Source organism: Pithys albifrons, chromosome 3, assembly GCF_047495875.1.
Source record: "Pithys albifrons albifrons isolate INPA30051 chromosome 3, PitAlb_v1, whole genome shotgun sequence".
Taxonomy (NCBI): Eukaryota; Metazoa; Chordata; class Aves; order Passeriformes; family Thamnophilidae; genus Pithys; species Pithys albifrons.
In genome coordinates this window covers 73,040,515-73,058,109 of record NC_092460.1, presented here as the reverse complement: position 1 = coordinate 73,058,109, position 17,595 = coordinate 73,040,515, and the positions used below count along the sequence as shown (strand labels likewise).

Here is a 17,595-nt window from a genome sequence, read left to right as displayed (position 1 = left end):
GTTCACTATCCGTGCTAGTCCTCCCAAAAACACTGTGGTGTGGTGCAGCACTGCTGGTCAGCTCCAGTTCTTCTGTCCCATAGCAAAGAGCAATGCAGATAGCATGTCTGCATGCTGCAAAAGGTCGGTGTACAGTTTGAGTCCCTTAGAATTCGAGCTTTTCCAGTAGCATTTTAAGTTTCTGTTTTAGGAAGCATTCACACCAGTAAGCACATAAAGTGTGTTTAAGATTCTGAAGCTGAAGTGTAGCAAGTACAAAATCTGCTCTTCACAGCATTTGAACCTGTGAGCACCCAGCACTTCACAGGCTTTGGTCTAGTTCTGTTACCATACTTTTGACCATTAACAGAGCATAAGTAAGAAATTGGTGTTTGTGGTAGTCTAAGTTGCAGACTGTGAATCTCTGCTCTTTATAATTTTTTTAATGAGTTCTGTAGGTTGTCATTTTTAGTGACTACTTTTCAAAGCATTTTTGAGTAGCTGAGAAGTATAAATGTACTAGAATAATTATAGGCTATCAGACTATGTAATTGAATTTAAAGAATCATGATTGTGTTTATAATAGTGAAAATAAATCTAACTCGCCACACAGTCTTTGATTCATTTGCATAACTTCAAAATTACCAAACCAGTTAAAAGAAATGGTCTTCTGCTGGAGCCTGAGATGACACATTTCAGCCCAGAGCAAGTTTTTAAAAACAGGTTTACATACTTTTTCAACAATAGGTTTTATAATAGAAATGTTAATGCAGCTTTAGCAATATCAGTTCTTGCAGATGTTACTGCATCATTTTTAGTAGAAAGGAAATCAGTTCTTTTCCATGTATGATTAACCTCAAAATCCTCTAATGTGTTTTTTTTTAAGACATTGACTTTGAAGTAGCTCCTGTTAACAAGTTCAGCCAAAACCTTTTATTTTAAAATATTGCCAGTTTTCTTACATATTAAAAGTATTGCATTATGTTATTAGTTAATTTAGTTTGGCAAAAAGTCTTACTTATCTGCCAAAGAAGAAATAATATGCATTTTTGTTAATTATTTTTTTCTTTTTCTTGCCATACAACTTACAAAAGGCAAATGAAGAAGAACCTTTTTCTTTTTATTATTTTAGCTTCTCCTGGACACGCAATGGAACTCATTTTGATATAGATAAAGATGCACAGGTAACAATGAAACCAAATTCAGGGACCCTTGTCATAAATATTATGAATGGTGGGAAGGCAGAAGCATATGAAGGAGTATACCAGTGTACAGCAAGGAATGAACGAGGAGCAGCCATTTCCAACAACATTGTTATAAGGCCTTCTAGTAAGTAAAGCTCTTAATTTTCATAAAATGTGAAACACTTTGGTTTTCTTATTTTCTTACCAACTTTTTGCCTTTTTGCTTTCCTGTCTTAAAAAGTTTAATCATCAAAGTGATTATGTTAGAAATTATTGTATATTTTCTGATACTCAAATTTAATACTGCGTTACAAGTTCTCTCAACTATTCTTTTAGAAAATTTAATAACTTGGGTTTTTTTCTTGGTACATTTAGATGACCTATCATTTAAAACTGACTTGTATATATGACACTACAATTAGAATAAAATATTTAAATCCTTAATGCATATCGTTGATGATGACAATTTTTATTCTCTTTACAAAGTCTGTATTTCATAGGTTTTTAATAGCTTTAATACAGAACAGACTGGGACCAAAAAGAAGATAAAGCTAAAAAATTTTCACTAGTGGAATGCTATTTCTACAACTTTTTATGTGTTTTTTTATCTCAAATTAGTTTTTCAAGCTTCTCAGTGTAAAATGTGCTGTTCTTACATTTTAATAGAACTGTGCATATAATACTGTTATGATACAATAAGGAAAGTCTACTCCTTTTTCTGATTTAGCACATCGCTATCATAGTTAAAACTTACACTGTTACAAAATCTTTAGTGAGTAAGCAAAATAATTTGAATCAGTTGACTATACCTTTGACAAATCTATGCTATACTTTTCTTCCAAGAAAACATAAAAAGATCAAAATTGAATCTTTTGTGAATGTGACAGGACTTAACATTCTGATGCATGTAGTTCTTCCTTCTTTTTCTGGAATATTACATGCATTTTCCCATAAATTTCGGAACTTTTGTCAATCCATAGTTTATGTGTTTTAAAATTACTTTCTGTAGGATCGCCTTTGTGGACAAAAGAAAAACTGGAACCAAATCACGTTCGCGAAGGTGATTCACTAGTACTGCACTGTAGACCTCCTGTTGGCTTACCACCACCTATAATATTTTGGATGGACAACGGTGAGTTTGGTTTTTATGCAGAAGCAGATTACTTTTTGTAGTTTTTCTGCATAGTAGATAATTTCTTATCAAGATCACAGATGGTGGAGTTTCCCTGTAAGTTAAAATTCAAAGACTTTCCATATCTGTAGAAATGAAGAAACAAGCAGACATACAGCCAAAAAGCATGAAGCCAAAAGCAGCTGGAGATTCTCATGTAAGTTGTAGATTTAACCCACTGGGGAAGAATAGGAAGACAAGGGAGCTTGTCGGGAAACTTAGAAATGTCTGTATGTGTACAAAGCAACAAACAGTGTAATTGAGCGAATGTGGAGCCTGCAGATCATAATAATGGAGTGTATATTTAACTGAGATAACCATGTTTTGTTTTTCCTTAGCTTTCCAAAGGCTTCCTCAAAGTGAAAGAGTTTCCCAAGGTCTAAATGGAGATCTTTATTTTTCTAATGTACAACCAGAAGACACCCGGGAGGACTATATCTGCTATGCAAGATTTAATCATACACAAACTATACAGCAGAAACAACCCATTTCTGTAAAAGTTGTTTCAAGTAGGTATTGCAGTACCTAATTACATGCTTACATAGTATTTATCCAGGGTTCTCAAGTTATGTGCTGAAGTTAAGTAGTGTTATGCTAGGGAATTTTGTCATTTTAATTCTGAATAAGAAATTGCATTACTGTATAAACTTGAAATGGAATCTCCAGTCTTGTTGACATATAATTAATTTTAAAAGCTGTCATTTTTTCCTTTATAAGGCTTTCTCTTTTGAAAAAATGTTTTGTAAGATTTGAAATATAGAAAAATACAGTGTAAAAAAAATCACAGTTTTCAGATGGTTTTCCAGTGCAAGAATATAAAGTTATTATAATTATTGTAACTATTGAAACAAATTAATCAATCATTTGATTAACTCACTGTGGCCATATCATCACCTTTTGATTCCCAGAACTTTTATTTATCCCTCTTGTATGCTTTCTTCATGATATTCTGTTTATTTCAGTGGATTCATTGAATGACACTATAGCTGCTAATTTGAGTGACACTGATATTTATGGTGGTGAGTTACACTGGTCCCCACTGATACTCCTTGTTTCACAGTAGCATTTAGTTGACTAACTTCACCTCCATGGCTACTTAACCTTTTGCTCCCTTTTCAGCTTCTAATCAAGGTATCAATTAGTGCTGGTGATAATACATACTTTAGGAAGGGACATACGCAGTGTGATCTTTTTAAATATTTGATTTTTTCAATGTTGTTGTAACATGTGGCTCATAAAAAATATAAACACTCATAGTAAATGAGTCCTTTCACACTGGGCAGATTTTAAAAATGGTCTATTTGATTGCTTCTCTACTGGGTTGCTTTTTTATATTTTCTCTCCAATTTACCTAGTAGTTTGATATGTTTATTATCACTAGAACTGTTCAATGTCATGTGTTGCATAACAAATAACAACAATTAAGCATGTAACAGATGCATTTCACATTTAATAACTTATGCACCATTCATTTTTAACTTAATTCATAAGTGTGAAACTGGAATTAATTAAAATCTGAACACTTTAATACTATCTGTATAAATAACAATGTAGGGATAAGATGGGTTTTGTTTGTTTGGCATTTAAGCTGATCTTCCCCATTAATTTGTGTTGAATTGTCTTTTGTATATTGTGAATTAAATCCTCCCAAACAGGTGTATGGGTGTTTAGGGAGGATGACTTTGGATCACCACTGATTCTCTAACACTTGAGGACCTAGGCTCTCCACTTGATATTGTGTGATGTAGAAAATACTTGATACTTATCCTGTTTTGTCTTTTTCCTTTTCAAATGGGGCTTTGTACATATAAAATCATAACTTACTTTAATCTAAAATAAAAGATGGGCACAGAGTAGTTTACTTCTCAACATGAAAATTATATACAGAAGGAACAAACAAGAAATAAGTACCTGAACACAAAACAATGTATTAACTACAATTAGTGAGGAAAACACCATTCAATTGTCTCATAACTCAGACATACCAGGGGTAATTCTTCTGAATTTTAATAGTCTCTCAATATGAGTCAGCGGTCCTTAGCAGTGCTAAAACTGGGTAGATAAGTTGTTGCTGTGTTCTTGACTCTAGAACACCCTTTTATCCCAACAATAGTAAGTTGTTTGTGTACTAGTTTTTAAGAAAGTCACAGCAAATACTGTATTAACAGGAAGTTTTGTATTTATGTTAATCTATCATAAATCTTGTATTCTAACAAACTTAGAATTTATTACATTGCTAATTACATTAAAAAATATGGTTTCCTGTAATGTTTCGTACTGCTATTACACTTCAGGGCAATTTAATCCTATATATCAAATTGCTATAAGAGAAAATTAGAGGATTCTCAGAAAACATTCTATAATTACAGAACACACTCTTGTTTTGGCTTCCATGAAGGCACGGAAAATATCATAATACTTCAAAAGCCAACAGAATGTAATGTCAGAATTGGGTCATAAATTTATAGATGCCTGTTTTATGTGGTTATTTCTTAAAGGTTAATCAATGGTTCTTCATTACAAGACTGGGGAAAAGCTTAAATTAAAGTTAAATATACAGTAAGAAGAAAGTACAATGCTTCTGAAACCATGTCTCACATTGTCTTGGAAGTATTAAAACATACTGCAAAGCAGAGTGTACCTTCCATCCCCTTTATTTATATTTCTGAGTAAAATAACTTTGCTTTATTTTTATTTTGATGGGAGCCCAGAAATTTGTGATAACCTTCCGTCTTGTAAAGTGCCTCACATCAGTGGCTTTTTACTCTCTGTAATAGTTCTGCTGAAGTGAATAGGGGCTGCTTAGAATTAAGGCTGCATAGTTGCCTATGTAAAAGTTTTGTATGAATTTCTCCTGTCTCTAATAACAACGTTTTTCATGTATGTGTCCAAAATTGTGGCATTTAACAGATATGTTATGTCTGTCAAAAGCCTAATGTGTTGAGCTCTGTAGTTGTGTTACACACTTTAAATGGCTGATGTGGATCAAATTTTCTGTCAAAAATGTGAGAATGGATGTATGCATTTGATAAGTACTAAAATAAAAATTAGAAATTAATTGTTTTATTTTTTCTTATTCCAGCAAAGCCAGTTACAGAGAGGCAGCCAGTTCTTCTAACACCAACAGGTAGCACAAGTACCAAAGTGGAGCTCAGAGGAAATGTGCTTTTGTTGGAGTGTATTGCAGCAGGATTGTGAGTTACTTTTTAGACATTTTTTTTCCCTAAATAGAAATACAGAAACAGAGGAAAGCCTTACAGAGATGCTTAAAATGTTACCACTGTATAAGCTTACGTGTTTCAAAGAAACAGAAGTGTGAAAACAAAAGAGCTCTTTAAGGAAGTCCACCATTTACTTGGGCATCAGCAGACTTTAAAACTGATTATAAGCATATATGTGACCTCTGCCTTCTCATATCCCCAAGCCCTATACACAAGGTACAGATTATTATATATAAAACTGTTTTAAAGAACACAAGCAAGAAATGCCATAAGGTGAGCTGAGGCAAATGTACACAGAATTGCACTCGAGAATAATACCTCTGTTTTTTTCCAAAGTATAAAATCATTAGAATCTCAAATTATATAAAAATAGACTAGAATTTGCTATTCTAATCTGAGAAAGCTGCTTAGTGGATCAGTTAGGTGGGAGTTGTTAGAACGTATCTTCAGCTCCTTACATCAAATTTCTCATTGTAATTGAGTTTAATTGATACTTGTATTTTCAATTCAATTCTTCTGCTGATTATTGGGCAAAAAGAAAATTACTAAAGAGCAATTTAACTTCATTATTTAGGTTGATCATAAGTCAGTTTGATTCTCAGGAAAAAATTTGAGAATAGATTTGTTAGAAACAGAAAATCCTTAGTACCTATTTCAGAAACTGTAAACTTGTTTACAGTGCACAAAGGCATATAATGCAGAGGGCTCTGAGTTAGCCATGAGGAAAGCCAATAATCGTAAGTCATGCACCACGTGTGTTCACTTGTATAAGCTCCAGAGAGCTTCTCATCCACAGCTTGACATAGCTTGACATGAGCATCAGTGCAGTGTTTCTGTCTCAGCTGTGGTCTGCTCAGGTGTCTGTGCCAGCAGCCCCAGCAGAACCACGCCTGTGAGTGGGAGTAGCATCAGCTCAGGTAATCTTCATCTGCAATGCAGAAGTTACATGCTTTTTGACAACCTTGTGGTAAAGGTAATTCAAACTCCAGTAAAACGGCTGGATAAAACCCATGAAAAAATAGGGTATTATACATTATACAACTTAGTGTCTTTAGCTATCATGTAATTAAAAAATAATTCAGTAAGGGAATACTTGTCCACAAAGGGCCAGAAGCAGATTTTTTTAAAATGACTATGCCTAATTACTGACACCATAAATAATAGTCAACTTTGCTAGGTGTCTGTTATAAAATACGTGATATTGGACTGCTAAGGGAATATTTGCCTAGAGTCATTACTATTTGCGAGAAGACATTCTACTCAGTAAACAACACTTTGTAGTTTCTTGTAATTTTAAAGGTGTATCTCCATGTGTTTGAACAACTTTCAACCTAAGTGGTCAACATGAGGCATAGCCAAGATTTAGACATAGTACAGTGATACGTAGCTATACTTGACTCAGCATGGACATTTTTTCTTGATTTCTCATAAGAAATATTTCTTTCTGCTTACAGCTCTGCTGTAAAATTTACAATGTTCATGAGGCATTGTGATACTGCTCACATAAAGGACAATTATAAACTTGTGGTTATCTAGAAGTCATCTTTAAAAGCACCATAAGCATCAATTTAATAGTAGAAGTGCAATGAGATTTGAAATAAATTTGTATAATTTATTAACCATCAGGTTTTTTACATTAATCAGCAGACAAATGTATTCTGTAATTATTAATCCTATGAACAGATGGCCATTGACAATGTTAGTGAAGCTTGTCATTTCCCAGAACAAATGCTGGCATATTTTTCATATTTGTTGGGTGTGCCCCAGAATCTGGGTAAAGGCTCTCAAAATCACAGAATCACAGAATATGCTGAGTTGGAAGGGACCCACAAGGATAGTCGAGTCCAGCTCCTGGCCCTACACAGGATCATCCCCAAGAGTCACACTATGTGCCTGAGAGTATTTTCCAAGTGCTTCTTGAACTCTGTCAGGCTTAGTGCTATGACCACTTCCCTGGGGATCCTGTTCCAGCACCCAGCCACTCTCTGGGTGAGGAGCCTCTTTTTAATATCCAACCCAAACGTCCCTCGAAACAACTTCAGGCCATTCCCTCAGGTCCTGTCCCTGGTCACCACAGAGAAGAGATCAGTGCCTGCCCCTCCTCTTCCCCTCATGAGGAAGTTGTAATTGCAATCAGCTCTCCCCTCATTCTCCTCCAGGCTGAACGGATCAAAACGTATATTACAAAAAACAATGCATTGAACTCTTATCTTCCTTCATTCCCTAAATTTGATCTGTGTTTTTGCTTCTCCAGACCCACACCAGTAATCCGCTGGACTAAAGAAGGTGGGGAACTGCCAGCCAACAGAACGTTTTTTGAAAACTTTAAGAAAACCCTCAAGATTATAGATGTTTCTGAAGCTGACTCTGGGAACTACAAATGTACAGCAAGAAATGTACTAGGTTCAGTTCATCATGTCATTTCAGTAACTGTGAAAGGTAATACTAAAATTATCCTTAATGTAATATTGTCAAGTATCCAGAATGCAAGATTGAAGTAGGCTTTCTAGGATGAAGTATACCTGAAAGTATGAATGATAATGATTAAAAAGTACCCTGAGGAAACAATCATTAAACCATCTGATTTCTAGCACTGGAAGAGCTTTACTATCTCTAATATGTTCTTCATTTTTTAATGTTATTTTGTGAAGCATCAGGCTAAATTGAGATTGTACTGTAACAGTACCATCAGTAAACAGTAGCAAGATAATTTCTTAGTTTGCCACCATGCTACAGTTATTCTGGATCCTTTAATCCTATTATTAGACTGCTTCTTTCTCATTTTGAGATCTTGCTCTCTATCTCTCTTCATCTTTTTCTTATTTTCTCCATTTTTTCTGTGCATCATTCATATAGTCTAGATTCTTTCTTTTCTGAGTTTTGCTATTGTCTTACAATCTTACATTCTTATTCCTTTTTTCTCTCCTAACTGACATTTCTGGGTTTCTATCTTCTTTATGTTTTTTACTCAAGATGATGCTTTACTAGTTCTAAAAACAATTACACTAAGTTTTTCTAAATAGGAATTGTAAGTATGTTGTGAATACCATGAAACAAAAACCTGTAATGACAGCTAATTAGTCATTGAAATAATCAGCTGTAGTGCTTACTTTGCATGCTAAATAGCCATTATTGTGTTGTAGATCAGCATCATTTTATGATCACATTCAACCTCCTATTTAAGAGCAGTTTAATTTTCTGTTTGCATCTGTCCATCAACCTAAAATCTGAAATTTAATTGCAAGATCTGATAACATATGCTCTTTGTGGTTATTTATTGTAAAAAGAATGGAGAAATAGATGAATATCTTTTAGTAATGACAGTGTTCCACCCATTTTGATCTCTGTGTTTTCATCTGTCTCAGGTAAAACAGCTGGCCCCATTGCAATCCTCCACTGAATTCACTGAGACCAAGGGTTTTGCCATTTCTGAATTTCACCCTTGACATAAAACCTTTTTATGTAATCAAACTTAAATTCATTCTTAATAGCCTAACAACTGTGAGCATGGATATCTCTGAAATTAATCAAAAGACCACTTTAGTCTCTGCAGATGCCATACTCAGATAAATACTGCTTGCTTTAGGAAAGGCAAATCAGATTCAAAGCAGGCAACCCTAAATGAAACAAAGAACCTTTTGTTGTTTATCTCAGTATTTTAATGCAGCAGGTAGCCAATGTGTAATCTACCAGTTAGTCCTTGGGTATCACATATATAGCACATATATATAAAGTAACAGTATATGTGTAAATCTGTATCTATGTATACTTTGTTTGAATTATCTTCTGGCTACCATGCCTGTGCCTTATGATTTTCTGTACATAATTTTGGAAAATAATTGCTGTCTTTGTCTTCTTAAACCCAGCTGCCCCATACTGGATAACAGCACCCAGAAACTTGGTCTTGTCTCCTGGTGAAGATGGAACATTGATCTGCAGAGCTAATGGCAACCCAAAGCCTAGTATAAGCTGGTTAGCAAATGGTGTTCCCATAGCAAGTAAGATTCTTTGTTACCTTACAGGAGCACAAGCAAGAAAATATGAGTAATATCAGGTTGGGGATTTTCAAATATAAATGAAGAACCAGTATTTGAGTAGATTTTGCCTGACAGATAGTACTAAATTATAAAATATAAGGTAAAAATGCTGTGGTTCATAAAAGTGGAACAACAAAATGTGCCTCTGATGTGTTTGAGAGCACTAAAATGTGTATCCATACTTCTGGTTATTCTGTCTGATGTTCTGCTGGTGCTACCTTTGTGGAGATCTGGTGGTAGTAACAAAGCCATTGCTGGGACATAATTTTTACCCTTGTATTTCTGTGGCAATCATGTCTGCTAGATCTCTCCTCTACTGCCCCACTGCAACTCTAATGTTGTCTAGGAATCCTAAATGTGACATAAAAAATAGAGTCCTCACATCTGTGGATATACAAAGCACTTGTAGGATTTGCAGGATTGCAGCTTAGCTTCTGTTTGAGCCTTCCAGACTTCAATTACTAAGAAGCTGCAGCAGCAAAACTGACTGAATGTGTCAGCAACTACCTGGCAAACAGCTTGTGCCAAGTAGGTGTCAAAGAAAAGGGAACCCTGAGGCGGTGGAACAGCTGCTTCTGTGTATGTGGGTATGAAAAGCAATCCTGAATTGGTAATTGAGTCACTTGATTGTTGCAGTGTTACATTGGCAATGCTGTAAGACAGACACAAGGTAGTCACTATATATATCACAACTTGACTTGGAACAGAACTTGCTGGAGGACACTGCAGGGTTTGTCAGTTGGGTTTGCACTCGGCATATTCTGTGCCATAAAGTCACACTTGGTTCTTCTGCCTTTATCCTTCCTCTTTCACAAAATGATGGCATAAAAACAGACAATCTGCCCTGTTGGCTTATGAGAGATAATGTCTTCTAAAAAAACTAGTCTCCGCTGCCCTATTTAAAGTATGACAGTGTCACTTTTGAAAGTTTAGGAATTGTTTTAGTCTGTTGATGAAGTTTATGTCACCTAGTTTGGGACATGAAGAAGGATTCTCTACAGTCAGAATCTAGAAAGTAGCAGCAGGTAATTGAGAACTCTCATTAGATGCATTTAAAATATTTGTTATGAAAGTGAGATTAAATTTAACTGGAGGGAAAAAATGCAACTTTGGGAGGAAGAGTACTTATTGAAACACATAGAAATATTTAGCAAATAACCTGTTTCATGAATCCTTATTAAATGTAAGTTGATAACTCTAGCCTGAAATTTAAAATGAGAAGTTGCCACTAAATAATTTGTGTAAGCTGACATGAACCACCTCATCCAGCAATGATTTGACAGGAAAGCAAGAAAGTATCAATGTAGTTTTCTATTGTGTATATTTATACATAAATATGTTGTAACACATGCCTTTTCAGTACCTGTCCTTCACTTTCCTTGCCTTTGCTCTTTTCTACATATTTACCATTCACTTTTTGTCTGTTTGTTTGGTGGAGATTTTTATCCTGTTTTTCTGATAGTTTAACTCTTATTGCAGGCTTCCTTTTCACCTGGCTGTGCGAGTCACCTTTGGCTTGCACTGCTTCTTTGTCAAAGCTGCAGTTCAAATGATAGACAAGTACATTTTCCAGAAATTTTCAAATGATAGACAAGTACATTTTCCAGAAAAGTTATGGTGTGTTCTTCATTCAGAAGTAAAATTTTAATAGAGTTTTCAGAAGCAGCTGCAGGATGCCACCAAGTTTCCCAAATACACAGACAGCGTATATTGGCTGACTGGCCTTGAGGAATCAGTACATAGAGTCTTGTTGACTCAGTAAAAATTAAGAGACTTTAATTAAATTACCAACTGAAACTCAGTAGGAGGGAAAAAAAGGAAAGAACACAGGAAATAAATAAGTGGGTAGCTCAGCCTTATGCTAAAGGTCAGTTTCATTGCTGAGAAAAGCTGAAGTTTCATCCTCCTTAAATGTTTCAGTGTAAGATGATTGGATGCTTCAGTACATTGCATCTGTCAGCACATCTAAGAGAAGCATCGTGATCACAGCAAGTGCAGTTCTTAAAATTCTTGTGATTATTTATTATTCTGAGTTATCAAAAGCTGTTCTGGAAACTCCCAAGTACAGTGGGCCTTTTTGTTCACTTGTTACTAAATTATAGAATTGAGCCCCTCATCTTCCAACTGAATGATTAGTAAATCACTGTAAAAGGAAACTAAAGCAGCTGCTTCAGCTTCAGGGCAGTGCTGAGAGAGCTACACCCATGGCAGGATTTCAAAGAAAAAGAGCTACATTTGAATTTCAAAGCCCTGCTGTCATCCTATATCCCACAATGTGCCTCCTGTGGCCTAGTAATCTGTTTGCAATACTTTAATTTTCTGTTGGAAAGCACAACTGGGAGATACTTAATTCTTCCGGTTTTGTTTTTCCATAATAGAGTCAGAGAATGAAGGCGGAATGTTGAAGAAAGAACCATTCGACCATATCTCAGTCAAAGCCTGAAGCTTAAATATCAACAGGGGAAAGGCAAAAATAAAGAAAAATGTAGTGTATGTTAAGCACCTATGAAACAAAATTGCAGTGGTGTAAATTTTGTTCAAGATTATAATAATTTGAGTAAAAGAACATTTTTAGAGGAAGATTTTAGGTTTCTTGAAATATTTTAATTACTTTTCTTCACCAGTAATGCTGAAAAGAAAAACACCAGTGTTTCTGAAAAAAGAAATAGCTGCCTCAAACATATTGGAGTGATAAGGACATAAACTAATCTCCTAATATTTACCAACAGGAATATTTTGAACTTCCATGCACAGTCCCATTGAGGTCAATTAGAATCACTTTGGCAAGTAGCAGTTGAAAGTTCAGACCATGACTCTGCCTTGCCTTGTGCTTCAATTAACTCTCAAGATCTGCATTATTTATGCCACTGCATAATCCATTGTGTCTTACTGCTTAGACATTCAGCATGGTTTTACAAAAGGGAAACCATGCATAACATATCTCAACTTTTAAGAAAGTAACAACCCAGATTAATTGGGAGGGGAAGCACTTTCATAACTGGACTTCAGAAAGGCATTGCAAATACTGTACAAAAGTCTAATTTATTGGTTCAGTGGTTTATAGTTCATGATGAGCTATTAATTATTAGATACAGACACCTAGATGTATACAAAGTGGCACGCTCAAACATTATGTTTATCTTCTTTCAACCTGTTCTTCTCTTGCTTATATCACATTTCACATGGAATCTCTAGGTTTGAGTTAGTCCCTATTAGTACTCGTATTGAATTTAAGGGGAAATATTAGCCCTTAGATTTCCTTCATGAAAGGCCTTGATAATCTCTGGCTCAGAGCATCATTATCCATCGTGTTTTCTGTGAGTAAACACAACAAGCGGTTCATGGTAGCCATGGGTGGGTGGGGAGAAATTTGCTGGACTCTGATATCTCGAGAAGTTCAGTCTCAGGCAGGAGAGTACTGCCAAGACAGACATCTATCCACTGCTTCTGCTGCCACTGTGTTGGAACTGTGCATCTGGCCTAGAAACTGCAGTAGATAAAAAAGCCTTTGATAATCAGTTTTTCAAATTTTGCAAAAGATAGTCAAAGGATGGTCATAATTACTGTACATCATGCAGTCCCTCGGAGATAATGGAACTATCAGAAGAAGAAACTTGGAAACAAGGATATAAGTGATCACAGGAAAATATTTTGCTGAGGAGCAAGTGAGAGTGGTAAGAAAGGGAAAAGGGTATTCTTTGCCTTTTCAGTTATTCAGTTAGAGTTAGTTTTATTCCCAGCAAGACTTTTATAGTTTTGAAATTGATTACGGTATTCATAAATTACTCAGGAATGTGAAGTTTTTGCAGAATAAGCAGGTCAAGAAGAAAAATAGGATACTTATAGCAAAAATTGCTGTAATACAAATGATCCTGATGATCATAATACAAATGATGATCCCCTCAGAATGTGAAAATCACGAGTATCACTATGAAAGGACTACATGTTACTGCATTCATATCAGGGGGGAAAAAGCGCCTAAGATTCTGTATTTGCTCTCTTCATATATTTCCACAATAACTGTCTTCAAAGCTGTCTGAGGTTAGAGTTGTTAAAAATCATGGCTTAAGAGCCATTACTGATCTTACACTACAATTTACATTCCATATCAGTTTTGTATAAATGTAAGAACAGAATTGGAGTAATAGCAGAAGTGCAACAACAAATGTTCAGTATAAAAATTTCTTGCAGAAGAAGAATCAGAGATCACTCAGACAGATCTGATCTAGTAGCTTATTGAGTTCTGATCAGTAAATTTAGGTATATGAAAAATTTATACTATACTAGACTATAGTCTATACTATTTACTACACCTACAGTTAGGGTGCAATGCAGAGATTATCCTGTAAGCTTACTCTGAGTATCTTAAATGTTACATGCATGCAAAAGCTTGCCACTTACTAACCTGTTGAGCTTTGGTGTCAGGCAAGCTCTTCTTACCTGATTTCATGTTATTGGGAACAGATGTTGGCTGTTACAGGGCACATGTTCAACTGTCCTGTTACAGCAGCTGAACTCCTATAGCAAATCCTCATCTTTCATAGACCTCTTGTGCAAGCCAATTGTGAGTATTACATAGTTTGGCTATCAGTACCAAATTCAGATTTGGCTATCATGTCAAAAGCATTTTCACCTTTTCATGCAGCTGTCCTGTAATGTGACCAGAATACTCATAGAGGCAAACAAGCAGAGCTTGAGTGACCCTACTATTGCTCCTTTTTCCTAGAAAAAGAAAAAAAATAGGAAAAAAACCCCTGGCTGGATTATGGAAAGGGCTGATGTACTACATACCTTTTTGCCTTAGTCTTTATTTACTAGAAAGACTGACCTTAAGGAATCCCAGGTTCCAAAGACCAGGGGAAAAGACTAGAATGAGACGTACTCTTGGTGGAAAAGGGTCAGGTCATGGTATACTTAAGCAAACTAGACATATGTAAGTCCATGGGCCCTAATAGGATGAACCCACAAGTGCTGACTTAAGTGGCATATGTCATTGAAAGGACAATCTGAATAGTCTTGGATTGATAATGGTAACTGGGAGAAGTGCCTGAAGACAGGAGGAATGCAAATGTTACTCCTATCTTCAAGAAGAGCAAGAAGGAGTATCCAGAGAACTACAAGCTGGTCACCCTCACTTTGATCCCAGAAAAGGTGATGGAGCAGTTAATTCTGGAAACCATTTCTAGGCACAGTAAGGATAAGAAAACTGTCAGGAATAGTGAGAATGGCTTCACCAAGGGGAAGTCACGCTTGGCACATTTCTATGATGAAATGACTGGGTGAATGAGGTGAAGAAAAGTAGATAATGTCTGCCTAGACTTCAGTGAGGCCTTTGACACTGTCTCCCATTAGATGCTCATAGACAATCTGTTCATGTATGGGCTAGATAAATAGTGGGATGGATAGAAAAATAGCTGAATGGCCAGGCCCAGAGAGGGTGATCAGTGGCATGAAGTCCAGCTGGAGGCCAGTAACTAGTGGTGTACCCGAGGAGTCAGTCCTGTTTAATGTCTTCATTAATGATCTGTATGATGAGGCAGAGTGTACTCTTAGCAAGTTTGCTGATGACACAGAAGTGGGAGGAGTAGCTGATCCACCAAAAGGGTCATATGACCATTCAGAGGTATCTTGTTGGGGTTGATTAAATGGTCTGACAAGAAACTCATGAAGCTCACCAAGTTGAAGGGCAAAGTCATGCACGTAGGAAGGAATAACTGTAGTACCAGCACATGCTGGGGAGCATCCAGCTGGACAGTGGCTTAACGGAAAAGAACTTGGGCATCCTGGTGGACACCAAGTTGACCATGAGCCAGCAAAGTGCCATTGCAGGAAAGAGGCTAAAGTTATGCTCAGCTGCATTAGACAAAAAATTGCCAGCAAGTCAAGGGAGGTGATCCTTCCCCCATCTGGAGACAGTTCTGGGCAACTGGATCTAAGTGTCCCTGCTTGAGCAGAGGGTTGGACCAAATGACCTCAGAGGTCCCTTCCAGCCTCAGTGATTCTGTGTGCTGTGTGTGCAGCAGTGTGTGCTGAAGATCATTAAAAAAGCTGGATGATACAGCATCTAACTTGTATGGCCTGGCGCTGCAAAACACAGTATAATGCACAGGCAAAGGCCTGTAGGTTGTATTGGTGTTGCATGGGAGGATGAGGCATGTCAGAAGACAGACCGTTGACTAGATGCCAGTCTCAACAGGAAGCTTTTTGAATCAATGTCCTTCAGCATGCAAGTGGCTATACCAGTTAAAAGGAAGCACTGACTAACCTGACAGTTTCCTGTTTTGTTTCCTCTTGGGACCCACAGCTTGAAGCCATTTTCTGAGAACAGATACCTTCCTCCTTTCCTTCAGAGAGCTGAAAAGGAATATCTCTTCTTTTCCTTAAATACAGGAGTGGGAAGATGCTACCCTTCTTTTTATATAATAATTTCGCGGTTAGGTCATTCTTTTACAACGCAGTTCCTTCTTCAGTCACAGAAAGTTGAACCAATGGCTTCCATTTCTTTGGATTGGCCCTACCATCAGCCTGTAAATTATTATGTATGGAAGTGTATGTGAGAGGGGCAGTCTGTGCACCCTTGAATGACCTCTCTGTGTGCAAAAAGTACTGAAGAATTCAAAGGATATGAGTGGAGGGAAGCTCAGAGCCCAGGGCAGGAAGTAACCATAATTGGAATGGCTGTGGGCAGATCTCCATCCTCCTGGGAGGGTAGTTGTGTCTATTTTCTATTTAGCTGTGATTTGTATGCAGAAACAGACGATATCTCACAGCTGGCTAGCCTGCCTGCTGGGCTACTCACCTGCTCTATTTTCAGTCCATGAATCTTTTAATGAAAATGGCATTTACATAGAATATGAAGCAGTGTGAAACATGGAACACAACAGAAGTGAAGCAAAAGAGAAGAAAGAAAAGAAAGTGCCAGCAATCCAGAAGTCCAGAGAATAAGCATTTAAAATCCTAGTAGTACCTTCTCTTCCTTTATGAAATTTTTGATTTTGTTATGTTGATCTGAGCTCAGAGTGATGGAAGACCAGAGGGAAAAATGGAGTTGAAAACTATCCTGAGGCAACTGTTTGGAAATTGATGTAATTACTTTACATGAAAAATTACTTTCGAGTTCACCCTAGATGGAAATATCGTCTAGCAGAAGCGCAGAACTGTGCTCCTCTTTATCTCGTTTCTTCTCTTGTAGAGAATTTAGTAGTAGATACTTAAAGAAAATGCAGGAGAAATTTTTCCATTTTCTTTACAGATGAGTCCTAATGTATTGTTTGAGTCAAAAGCTCCGGTCACTTAGAGAAAAATGCATGTTAATTTGGTTGATTGATCTTTTCTATGAGTCCAAAGAAATGAGAAATTTTTTTATATGAAAATGTCTTCCACAAATATACATATTTTCTTAACTTCAATATGGGCGTTAATTTTGAAAATGCATCTAACCTAGGATATATACATTTATTTTTCATACTAATAGAGTAGCAATTTTGCTATTAACTTGGAATATGAAAAACACATCTGCTTTTTTAATACATTAGGAATATCACCTGCTTTTATTTAATATTTTCTTAAAATATTAAACTACTATAGTTTGTGCATTTTTATGCAGTGCAGTGTTACAAGCTGTTTTTTCTCCATTGTACCTGACAGCTATTTTTCTTCGTATTATCTTAGAATTTTATTTTGAGTTATGTCCTTGATGCTTCTGGGATGCAAGAGCTGTCTACCAGCTCAGACTACTCCAGAACTGTCGAGGAAATGGCATTGTATAATTCTTACATAAGGGAAAGAGTGCCACCTACTGAATAACTAACTCTGCTCTTGTGAAGACTGTTCCTTGATTTTATGTGAAGGAATTGCTTATGTTTTACTCTGACATAATTTTCAACTGAGTATTGCTATTTTTATATATGGAGAATTATTTAAGGTATAACAATTGATTTGAAACTTTTAAGTCACAGAGGACTGTGTCATTCTATCAGCATTTTCTTTTGACATTCAGAAGT

At 36.2% G+C, this 17,595-nt stretch overlaps 1 protein-coding gene across 23 annotated transcripts in view; it reads left to right on the top strand.

Annotated features, from left to right (window-relative positions):
- NRCAM (neuronal cell adhesion molecule) overlaps window positions 1-17,595 on the top strand; it is a 151,504-nt gene that overhangs the window by 90,792 nt on the left and 43,117 nt on the right. For 17 of the 23 annotated variants that reach the window (XM_071552394.1, XM_071552381.1, XM_071552393.1 and 14 more), the window contains 7 exons: window positions 1,112-1,308; window positions 2,173-2,295; window positions 2,673-2,843; window positions 3,297-3,353; window positions 5,417-5,528; window positions 7,810-7,994; window positions 9,422-9,553. In XM_071552394.1, coding sequence (XP_071408495.1) covers window positions 1,112-1,308; window positions 2,173-2,295; window positions 2,673-2,843; window positions 3,297-3,353; window positions 5,417-5,528; window positions 7,810-7,994; window positions 9,422-9,553 — 977 coding nt within the window. The remainder of the gene's footprint in view (window positions 1-1,111; window positions 1,309-2,172; window positions 2,296-2,672; window positions 2,844-3,296; window positions 3,354-5,416; window positions 5,529-7,809; window positions 7,995-9,421; window positions 9,554-17,595) is intronic. The other 6 variants (XM_071552387.1, XM_071552390.1, XM_071552389.1 and 3 more) reach the window with 1 other exon arrangement.